At 34.6% G+C, this 12,405-nt stretch overlaps 1 protein-coding gene across 5 annotated transcripts in view; it reads right to left on the bottom strand.

The window, feature by feature from the left end:
- Window positions 1-6,416: 6,416 nt before the first annotated feature.
- The window catches only part of ATP11B (ATPase phospholipid transporting 11B (putative)), a 125,266-nt gene continuing 119,277 nt past the window's right edge, over window positions 6,417-12,405 (bottom strand). For 2 of the 5 annotated variants that reach the window (XM_031009492.3, XM_055381943.2), the window contains 2 exons: window positions 11,482-11,615; window positions 6,417-7,450 (listed from right to left, as the gene is read on the bottom strand). In XM_031009492.3, coding sequence (XP_030865352.2) covers window positions 7,369-7,450; window positions 11,482-11,615 — 216 coding nt within the window. In that variant the 3' untranslated portion in view covers window positions 6,417-7,368. Of the gene's footprint in view, window positions 11,616-12,405 lie in introns of all 5 variants that reach the window. The other 3 variants (XM_031009494.3, XM_055381941.2, XM_055381939.2) reach the window with 2 other exon arrangements.

The following is a 12,405-nucleotide window of genomic DNA, read 5'->3' as shown; positions in this document are numbered from 1 at the left end:
GCCTTTGGTACCCAGATATCTGCACCCATATCCTGGATCCACAGAAACTGGGATAAAGTCTATTGTTTTATGATGCGAAATTTTGGGGAAATTTTTTATGCAGCAATACGGAACTAATATGTCAGTTAAAGAGTTAATGCAATTATCCTGAGATGATGGTGACTTAGACCAGGGTGATAACCAGGTTGACAAACACTCTAAATATTAATGTATTTGAATTCTGGATATACTTTAAAGGTAGGTCTATTTTCTGAGGAAGTAGATATAAATGGTGAGGGGCAGTGGTCATAGTGTAGTAAGAAACATCACAACCAAGTGGGATTTATTTTAGGGATGCAAAGTTGGTTTAACATTTGAAAATCAACCAAGGTAGACTGGGTATGGTGGCTCATGCCTGTAGTCCCAGCATTCTGGGGGGCTGAGGTGGGAGGATTGCTTAAGCCCAGGAGTTGGAGATCAGCCTGGGCAACATAGTGATACTCTTGTCTCTACAAAAAATTTAAAAATTGGCTGGGTGTGGTGGTGTGTGCCTGTAATCCTAGCTACTTGGGAGGCTGAAGTGGGAGGACTGCTTGAGCCCAGGAGTTCCAGGCTGCAGTGGAGCCATAAGTGTGCCACTGCACTCCAGCCTAGGCAACAGGGGGTGACTCATCTCTTAAACAAAAAACCAAAATCAGCCAAGGTAATTCACTGTATTATCAAACTAAAAAAATTAAATCACATGATCATCTCAGTAAATGGAAAACATTTTTCAAAATTCAACACCTATTCATGGTTTTAACCATGCCTATATAACACTGCACCAGTATTATATAGCACACTGTACTAGCCAGTGTGCGGGGCAGTAACAAGTAATTTTAGGCATAAAGATTGGAAAGAAAAAAATTAACCTTTTAGTTCTCAGATGATGTGACTGTATGTGTGAAAATCCAAAGGATTCTATACAAAAGGAGTAAAAAACCTACTGGAACAAATGAGTGAATATAGAAAGGTTGTAGGTTAACAAAGTTAAAATTGATTTGTCCAGGATCATATCCTTATTTTTTTTTCGTTTTTTTTGTGAGACAGAGTCTCGCTCTGTCGCCAAAGCTGGAGTGCAATGGTGTGATCTTGGCTCACTGCAACCTCTGCCTCCTGGGTTCAAGTGATTCTCCTGCCTCAGCCTCCCAAGTAGCTGGGACTACAGGCGTGCACCAACACACCCAGCTAATTTTTGTATTTTTAGTACAGACGGTGTTTCACCATGTTGGCCAGGATGGTCTCAATCTCTTGACCTTGTGATCTGCCCGCCTTGGCCTCCCAAAGCGCAGGGATTAGAGGCATGAACCCTTGTGCCCGGCCCCTTATTTCATATTTTATTTCTGTGTTCTAGTAAGGCTAATAGGAAAATAAATTTGAAAGTGATTCCCCTTACCATAGCATAAAAAATCATAAAAAATTAGGACTTTAACGAAGTATTTGCCCGATACCTAAAGACTACCAAACATCACTGAGAGAAATTAAAGACAACCTAAATAAATGGATACACCATGTTCATGGATTGGAGGACTCAATATTGTTGAGATGGCTGTTCTTTCCAAATTGATGATGTACAGATTCAAATTGATGTACAGATTCAGAGCAATACAAATGAAAACCACATCATCAGGTTTTCCTTTTTTTTTTTTTTTTTTAGAAAAGTCAATTCATTTTAAACAGAGGCACCATACCAATTCAATGGAGGAGGAGAATATTTTAAAGAAATGGAGTTAAACCAGATAACCTTGTGGGGTGGGGGGGAGTTGCAGGGAAGGAAGATCCTCATTCCTTGCCGCCTTGCACCATACTCAAATGAATTTGAGATATCATATCTTTGACCTAAACATAAAAGAAGTTAAGAAGACTAATGCTTTCAGAAGAAAACATGGGAAAATTTCTTCATGACCTTGGGGTTGACAGAGTTTTTAGAAGTCATGAAAATCACCTAACTATAAAAGGAAAAAAAATTGGACTTCATCAAAATACAACACTTCTGCTCCCCAGAGTGACAATTAAGAAAATAAATAGGCAAGCCACAAACTGGGGGAAAAATGCTAGCAATACATACATAAGACAAAGGACTTATATCCTTACCTTAAGGATTCCTACCATTCAGTAACAAGAAAAGTAGACTAATGAGAAAATGGCCAGACTTGAACAGACCTTTTGAAAAAATCATAAATCACCAATGAGCATATGAAAAGGATTAAACATCATCATGGAAATGATAACCATAGTGAGATACTTTATTAGAATGGCTAAAATTAAAAAGACACCACCAAATGTTGGCAACTGGAACTCTCATAGTTGCTGGTGGGAGTGTAAAATAGTACCTACAGCCACTGTGGAAAACTTTTTGATAGTTTCTTATAAACAAACATAAACCTACCCTATGACCCTGCAATTCTACTCCTAGTTCTTTCACAAAACAAGTGAAAACGTAAGTCCACAAAGAATGTTCATAATAACTTTATTTATTTAACAATAGCCCCAAACTGTAAAAAAAAAAATGTCCACAAAGAGGAGAAAAGACAAATTGTGGTACATTCATGCAATGAAACACTACCGAGTAGCAAAAAGAAAACCATGGGTCCTGGCACAACGTAGATGAGTCCCACAGACACGCTGAGCAACAACGCCAGACAAAAAAGTGACACACTGTGTATTTCATTTACATAAAATTCAAGAGTAGGCAAAACTAATCTATGACAACAGAAATCAGAAAATGGTTGCTGGGACAGGACCAAGAGGGGAATAAATGCACTGCAAAAGGCATAAGGGAACCTTGAGGAATGACGGAAGGGTTCTTAATCTGGTTTGGGGTAAGGGTTACATGGGTGTAGAGATTTATCAGAAGTGAGTAACTAACTATAATCCTAAAATCTATACATTTTACTGTGTACAAATTACATCTGAATACAAACCATTTTACCTTAAATTAGTATTTAAAAATTTGATTTATCACAGGGCTCTCTGGCTGTTCATAGAGTGGTGTGGTGACTTATCTCAATTTATAATAGCCTTTCCTTTGAGTCAGTTAGCTCTTCAATATAAAACTTGACTTGTTTTTGAATTCACTAATTAATTTTCTAGTGAGATGCTTCTAATAAAATTTTGTCCTAAATAACTTCTTATTCATTATTCATCATGTTCTACTTGTATATTAGAAGTTAAAGACAGTAGTCGCCCTAAAGATAGTCCAAACACTCCTTTTTAAATATAAAAACAGATGCCTAAACTGATTTGTCTACGATCGTATTCTTTTATTACATCTCAAAAATACATTACATAAATCATGCATTGTCATCCTTTGCAACTACTAAAAACTGGGCAGACAACAGCTTAACTTTTTAAGCAGATGTAGATTAGACAATTAATTATGTCTGTTCTAACTTGCAACCGAGGAAGCAGTGAAAATAACTGGGTGTCAGGAAGCTGGAATATTTTATATGGACGTATACATTCTATCAATCAATCAGTTCCATATTTTAAAAAAAGCACATATTTTCTATGAACCAGGCCATTTCCAAATTCACAAGTGCTCTTGGCTGGCTTTTCATGAATGACGCAATTTCTAGTTGAGGTATGCTGGTATCTACAGCTGGCACATTCCTATCAGAGCCTTTTCCAGGAGTTGTACTGATGATGATCTATAAAAGCTGGGTAAGAACTACATTTTATAAAACTGCAGTCAGTGAAAGGCATAAATGATATCCCTGTACTATAATGAAGGGTAAATACAGTAAAACGTAACTTGAAACAAGTTTGGCAGTGCAGGTTGTGATAAACAGAGACAGGCTTAAAATGCTTAAATAAAGGAACACTTTTAATCATATAGGAAAATTTTTATTTGATAAATATAACTTCATAAACTTTAAAAAATTATGGGTAGCTGTACAATAGTATACTACATTTACTGACAATGCAGAGAATTTTTAAAGGATTACATTAGACAGCCACAGTGTCTCAGGTCCAAAATTTTAAACCAAGTATTGCTACAATATTTCCAGATACTCATTCCTCATAAAAATCTAAATTACCATTATTACAAACATATCATGAGTTATGATCTATTTTTTATAGGAACAACATTCAAGTTATTTCACATAAAACAGCACTTTAATAATGTTTTACTTTTATGAAAATAGATAACTCATTTCAAGAGAGAAATGTCTGTACGTGGGGACCAAAATTAATAAAACATGTTTTACGTAACTCTTTGGTGTGTTATTTTTATTAATACCTGCTTATATCATACCCCAAACTGATCTTTACAGAAAAACACCAACATGGAAGATTCTCCCTTTTCCTACAGCCTTCACGAGATTTTCAGAGTAGCATATTTTAAAAACTTTTGGCTCTTTTAACTGTCAATTTTCTAGTGGCCTTGACTCCTGCCTATTAGGAGTCTCAAGCAATCAGATAAGTTCAATCTCACAATCTTTTCCAGTAGAAATGACCTCAGTCCTGGTACTAATCGTAGGGCAGAATGCAAGTATTTCCTAAGGTTGATTTGCCTCTGTTTAGTCTCCTGTTCAGGATAGGGCCTGGGTGTGGCTCAGGTCTGGAAGCCTTTGTATATTATGAGCTTTAGACCCAAGAAAGAGGACAGTTAGTTAGAAAATTCAAACCATAAATTCTCCCCTTTTCTCAACTCGACAGCAGGTCTTCGTAGCTGTAGTTCTCCCTGGCCCATACTTTGCTCCGCCCAGGGTGAGCCTATGCCTGCTGAAGCTGAGGCAGGGTGCTGAGTCACTTAAAGCAGCTGAGGGGCAATTTTGGAAACTGACTTGGTGCTTGCCACTATCTTCAGGCTTACAGCCCTCAGACGAGGCAAAGGGAGGCAAATCGATTTGAGACCACTGATTAGCAATAACATATTTAGCATTTTGCTCTGGTTTTGGCAGATAAGGGTAAGTTAATTATCAACATCATACTTTCCAAAGAATTTTAAAGAAATATGCAAACGGGACACTTTCCTTGTGATTACTGGTTACGTAGTAAGAGTTTTACAGGATGAATATAGCACTAGAAAACTACTGAAAGCTTGTAGACTGCATTGTTACTTTCTTAAATAAATAGAAAACTCTTTTCTTAAAAATCACAAGATAATTATTTTGCTTTAAAAACGGAGTGGATTTGGAGTAACAGTTCAGGATGAGCACGCTAGTGGATGCCATTTACTTTTTTTAAAAAAATAAAGTTCTCCTTAACTAACTTCAAATGGTGAGTACAGAAAATTACATCAATCACACTTTAAGCACCATTATAGGCGAGCTGACCTCCTGTCTTGCTGCAGTTGGTCATAGGCTATTTTATGACTTTGGAGTCTTTGTCTGGTGTCAGTACTCAGTTTATTTGATGGCAAATAAACACGGTCATGTAAATGTAATGCAGGCCTACTGGATGTCATTTTGTTATATGCACGTTTTATAAGAGATTTTATGAGCAAATTTCCATATCCTCCACTACAGTACTCTACTGAGTATATCTTCATTATTTCCTCTTCTGGAACATGAATTAGTGAATGCAGACATTGTATGTTGTATTATTCTTTTAGTACTTCCAGAATAACAGATCTTCCTAAATCTAGCTATGGAATATCTAAGTTAAAGAAGGACTATTTTTGAAAATTAATATTTAGCTTAATAACTTAATATCCTTACATCACTGGAAGACAAATGTTACATTAGCAAGAAAATAATAGTTTACAAGCAAACAAAGATAAAGTCTTAATTTCTGTCTCTACCATTCTTTCCCCTGCCAGTCCAATTATACAAGCCTTATATTCATGAAATGGGAAGGAAGCTTAGGGCTGCACAATAAATCTCCATAAAGGAATTACATTTTCAAGGGAAAACTTGGTAAAACCGCATTTAACCATTTTCTTAATATGTATACAATCATTAGTTGCTTAGAGCTGGGTAATAGTTCTCAAGCTAATAATCACTTCTAAATCTTAAGACAACATTACTTTTCAATAAAACAAAAACAAATGACAATACTGAACTACTTGATAAATTCAGGATGGAAGTTAGGTTTTGAAGTGCAATGAGTTAATTACAGTAACATGTACCCGATTAATCATTCTTAGCATTTAATTTATTGCTAACATTACCTGATACAAGTTGAGCATTTTTACATTCCATAGCCACACCTGAAATATGCCTTGTACTGGGACACTGGCAGAACTCACTGTATTGTGGTAGTTTGCTATAACTTAGATGACATAACCTGAAAATAAGATTATTAACTGAAACCCTTTATTCTAAAATATAGCTTATAGAAAGGGAAGAGCAAGTCGAAGTTGGCTGCAGAAAGAGGCTCTTCTTTTTGTATTCATTTAATTACCCATACTATTCTGATTTGTATAATTAAACATATTTGCAATATTTAAATACTGTCCAAACTTTTTATTGATATAGTTAAACTGTACAACGATGTCATGAAATACTATACACAGAGCCTTCAGGTAAAGAGAAAAAAAGCAAATTTAAATATGTTAACCAGATTAAAGCATGCAAAAGATCCAATGATAAAGACATTAAATTAATATATGCTAATAGTATCTAATCTACCCACTATAGGGTCTTCATACTCTGTCACAAAAATATTAGTAAACATCAATTTGAAGTTCGGTGAACGGACCTGATTCCTGATTTGTATATATGATATACCCTTGCATTTATATGGCTAACTTTACAGGCTGTGTTACAGTACAGTTAGAGGAACTGGTATAAATTTACTCCCCATACTGCAGTAAATAATGGTTGGAAATGATTCTCCTAATTTGCTCTGTGAACTCAGAATGCATTAATGAATTAACAACACAGGTCACTGAGGGACCAAAATTCCTCAGTATTCACATTAACTTTTCCCATGAAAAGCTTTAAATATAACTCTAATAAAAAAATAGAGTTCTCAAGGCAAACTTTCAGCATAATTTACAGAAGCAGATTTAAATAGAAGAGTCAATAATCAAGCTAATACTAAAAAATACTCTTTACTAAGATTTATCTCTTTTTTCTACATTTATATTAAAATATAATGGCCTCAGCAACAGACTGAAATGCCATTAGGAGTCCCATAAGCACAAGGGACAAACCAGACAAAGAGATGAAAAATGTCTCTTTATTCTCAAATTTTAACATGTTCAGATTCAAATTAAGGGTGTTGGGAGGGGCTTGTACTAATGCTTTCTGTTTGTTTGCCATTATAACTCTGAGTGGGTATGAACTACTACAAAGATTTCGGAAATTAATTTCAGAGCTAGTGTGGCCATTAACAGGGTGATCACACTGAATTTTAGGAAAGGAGGTGAACTGGCTCCCACAAAGTACTACTGCCCCTTTAACAAGTAGATGAGTCCATTGTGGAGAGAGTCAAGATGCTCCTGTCGTTGGTATAGAAAGGATCCGATGCACTCCATGATCTAAAGTAACAATAAGAGAAAAGTTTGGCTCACCAGGACCTATGTTTTAATTGAGAAAAAAAATTTACTCTAAAACTTAGGACCCAAATGCAATCACTGATTGATTCATTTAAATACTAAAGAGAGGTTCTTCATACTAGTATCGAATGCCCAAACTTTCTATTTATATTATATAAAAACTTGGGAAAAATAATACTCTAGTCATCATATAAAAATATTAGACAAAATTCAAACATTCATTAGCATTAAAAGTTTCTATATGTAGTAAAGCATGAGCTGCTTTTAAAGTGTTAACAATTCAATAAGAAGTATGTTATTAAGAGTTATGCACATTGTTTTACTGAAAAGTTCAGTTTACAAAAACAAACCCAAATCCCACTTACCAAAGGCTTTGGAATGAAACAGTAGTATGTTCCTATTATTGGTCATTTCATTTCAGCTATAAATCCTATTCTAAAGACTTCAGCATAATTAGCTTGAATGTAGTGAATGATGTATTCAAAAGGCATCAAAGACACCTGTAGGTCACTAGCGTTTTCACTTAATAAGAACAAACGATCCTCTGCTGGTCTGGAAAAGTTAACTGGTGTTTGAATGATAAGGCCCTAAAGCAAGTCATTACATAATACTTTATGTGCAGCTGTAAACTTAAATTAGCTTGAGTTAATTTAAGCTAAAATAACTCAAGACCAAAAGTAGCCTGCCATGCTTAAAATAGACTAACCTAGTTCAAGGACAGTATTAGGATTACCAAGTGAAAGACTGCTTTTCTTATGAGACTAAACACATTTAACAATAAATACATTTTATGTAACTTTTTCCAGGGTTCCCACCTTCCCTAAACAGAGATGTTACAGGAAGAGATGAGCATTAAAAAAGGCTCCAATTCACCTTTGTCAAATATTTTCTCTTTCCCAGAGATGCTAAGTTTGTATGTAGCTCAACTTTAATTCGACTAGTTTCTAGAAAAGCTGGAACAGTATCTACCTTAGGTTAGGGAAGGACTTGTTCACTACTGTCTCCCTAGCATCTAGAACTGTGTCTGACATATATTGGACACCCAGTATTTGCAGAATAAATGAATAAAATTGAGAAGATGAAAATTTCTTAAAGAGTAAGTATTTACAGGGGACAAGTATACTTTTAACTATAACTTTTAACTATAACAGCTATCAATACTCCAATTATCCGGAGTCAGATGTCCAATTCCAAACTGCCAATACTTTATATTAGTTTTTCTTCTTTCCACATTGCTTACACAGAATAATCTTATTAGGTAAAAGTCTCCTTCATTCTAAATTTTTTTTCAAAGCACACATGTGCATTCATATGTTAAATATAATTTTTGACAGAACATTAAACACTTGAACTACATATTACTTTCTATTTAGAAGATAGTTTTGATGAGGATACAGTAGCTTAACTGTTAGTAATACACGAACAGAAAATCTTTTATTGCTGAAATCCAGCTCTTTAGGGTGCAACATGGCATATCCTTTATACAGCACCATGATGCTCTCTTTGAAACTGAGCTTGCAATATGGGATACTTCATTGACAACATCAATTAATAAAATGTAAGTCGAATTTTTGTGCCTGGATGGTACAAATGTAATCACCAAAGAAATCTGTCATATAAAAACACTGGTGGCATTTCTCAAGTGATGCCCATTACTCTTGACTTTACTATGTCAATGGAACACACAGCTAAGGGCTTCTACATCTTGGAATGGCAGTCTCAGACTTGCCCTACCTCTTAAATTAGACATGAAATAGAAATATAGAATAGATGCTGCTCTAAAGTCACAATGGAAATGCCCAACACATTTCACAAATACAATTATATGTAAACAAAAACAGAACTCTATGTATCAAAATGACTTTGAAAGTTTAAATACAATATTGATGCATCTATGGCAATTTTCACATAGCCGTTGAAAAGCACCAGGTAGCTTGGTGTTATTATATGACTTTATCCCCTAGAAAAGAATGAACAGGTCTGAAAAGACCTTCTAGATTATTCACATGAGAAAAAGGGTAAGAAAATAATAGTAACAAATAATATAACCTGTGATGTTGGAGAAAACTGGAAGGGCATTTATAGTCTAATATGATATTAATTACTAAGTTAAACATTTTATTAGAATAAAAAAATTCAGAAAAAAACAATATGGCACAATTTTAAGTGAAAAGAAGTATACATGATAACAGCTACCTTCAAGAGAACATGTCAAAGTAAATTCAATAACTCCTGGGGCAGGTTCAAAAGAGGTAATGCTGCATCAAAATGGCTATGTAAAGAATAATGGGGGCATATTACCATAATCGATATCAAGAAAATGGATATATGTATATAGCAGAAAAAATCTGGGGCTCATTTAAAATTAATTCTAGTTTTAAAAAAATCATTAACAAAAACGTATATTGTCATTAAAGAGAAATTTCCATTGAAGGAGAAGTTGAAAAAATTCTGTAGAGGTTCTATTGTATCTTAGTCTAACTCCTATCTTGATTCTGTGCAATGAAGCTATGTTATTAGGTAAAATAATATTATAAATCAAGCTCTTTTGGAACTTTGGGAAATTTGCTGGCCTAGGTACATGACAGAGCCACATTTTATAATACAATTATGTAAATCATAACAAAGTCCCAGAGTTTAAGTGCTCATCCTTCTACGTGGAATGAAATTACTACAAAATGGTATCACAGCATTATGGAAATATTTCAGAACACATGTTATAATCAAGTCAGAATAAACGGGGATTGAAACCACAGACATTATGTTAACATAAGAATGCTATTTATAAATTCAGTTGTATCATAAAGGCATGGCTAAGCTAAAGCTAAAGTGAGAACTAACAAGTTCACCAGTAAAAGTTACCTGAATATTATAACAGATGAATGATATCATACTCATCATTTTTTTAAAACACAAAGCTAACCAAATAATAAAAATCCTTTTTCCAGTAGATAGGAGTAGTGCCTTCTTCACTCTTTATAACCTGTTCCTGGGGTAATTTCCAACCTTTTCCAAGCCCTGGCACATGTAGAAAGTGCTAATATTCATGTAGCACATTTGGGACAATGGGAACCAACATCTCTCCCTGCCCATTTGTACCTCCATGCATACCGTGTACTGCTGCCCTGATTTTGAGAATATGGTATCATTCACCTAAAGAACACCAAGTGTGGAAAAAGCTCTTTCTACCCCCTAACATCCTCTAAATAGTGATATAACTCTTGGGGAATGTATGAATAAATAAATCCATTGCAAGTTTAAATGAATTTTAAATGGTGTTTACCAAAAGGTGGTTTTTTTTTGTTATGGTGCACAACAGCAGGCGTGGTGATAAATCTCATTCAAGAAACAGATTTAGGAGGGGACAAAAATGCTAAGATTCTTTTACTCCATAATTTAAAAAGCCTGTTCTAACTCATACACTTTTAATTAGACAATAAATACCAAGCAAAAGAAACTTAAAAATCATGACTCATTTCAAAACTTCATTACAGACATAAGAAGAGGTAGGGGAGCAGAAATACAGCCTTTTGTGTTTATAAATACCTCAAAGCCTCAAATAACCAACTGGAAAATATACATACAGAGTAAGAAAAGGAAAGCCTTTGACTTCACTGTTATGTTGAGATTATTTTGTAAAGACAAAAAGCAAAAAAATTAAAAAAAATTAAAAAGGAAATAGTATAATTTAAAAAAGAAAGTTATACAAACCATAAAAGAGTACCATAAACACACTCCTCCTGAGCACATTTTAGAAAGATTATGAAACAAAATTTTTTGTTCATTAGATGAAGTCTCTTCAAAGGTGCTTTCTCTTCCTTTGTGAGTGAAAAAGCCCTTACCCCAAAGCCACAAAGTGAAATCTACCACCAAAGAGTGCTAATAAATAGCAGACTTCCTGCTTCAGTTGGTAAAACCAGCTGCTGATTTATTAGGTATCTAGAGCGGCAGGTTCATCCTGTTCCAGATAGGATACTCATCTGCAGCAAAGGCTACTTAGAGAGATTTCACACCTGCTGATGTGGGTCGGACTACATCTTCCTATAACTCGTTCCAGCATTCTTCCAACAGATGCACACGCTGCTTCTCCTTCCGGGAAACAGCACATGGAGTCCAAGCACTTGATACCTGCATTTGTTTCAGTAAGCTGAGGGAGGTGAAGCAGAAAACATCAGTTGTTTAAAGATTTGGACTTCTGAAAAGCATTAGAACATTACAACAAGCACTTTCAAATCAAAGGTAACATATATAAACCTACATGTTTTTCTATAATATGGGAAACATATGAAAGGCTTTAATTTACTAGAGTATAACCATCCAAAATTATTTTAAAGCCTTGTATCCTAAATTAGAGGTCTAGTAAAATAATTATATAAATTAAGAAGCTGGATATTATTTAAATCTACTTTTAATGTTTTATTTTAATCATTTATTATGGTCAAAATGATTTCCATCAACCACTCAGGAATGTAATGAATTCCAATTCTGCATGGAGTTTTTCTTTAGGTGAAATGCTCCTGCAATTTCAATGAAAAATGTCTAGCCTGCAATTTCAATGAAAAATGTCTAACAATTGTGATAAGTGGAGTATGAATTATCTTGAAGACTGGGAAATAACAATCAGGCAGGACCTCACCCCAATGTTCAGTAACAACAACAATGGCAGCAAACACTTTACGTATGCTTTACTATGTGCCAGGTTCTAAGCACTCTACATATATCCACTCCATACTTATCTTTGAAAAAAGCATCATTTATCATAAATTGCTAAAAACTTTTAAGTGGCAATCATCCCATCATCAGCTCATCCTGCTTTGTTAACAGTTAGCTGACAGTTTAATAAACTAAAATTTATTAAACAAGTGAATAAGTAGTACTATCAAGATTTGAAACTGAATTACTTTCTGAAAGTATGAAAGATTTATGTTGATTCAGGC

This window comes from Gorilla gorilla, chromosome 2, assembly GCF_029281585.2.
Source record: "Gorilla gorilla gorilla isolate KB3781 chromosome 2, NHGRI_mGorGor1-v2.1_pri, whole genome shotgun sequence".
Lineage (NCBI taxonomy): Eukaryota > Metazoa > Chordata > Mammalia > Primates > Hominidae > Gorilla > Gorilla gorilla.
The sequence above is the reverse complement of the archived record's forward strand: the minus strand, read 5'-3'. Positions and strand labels throughout refer to the sequence as shown.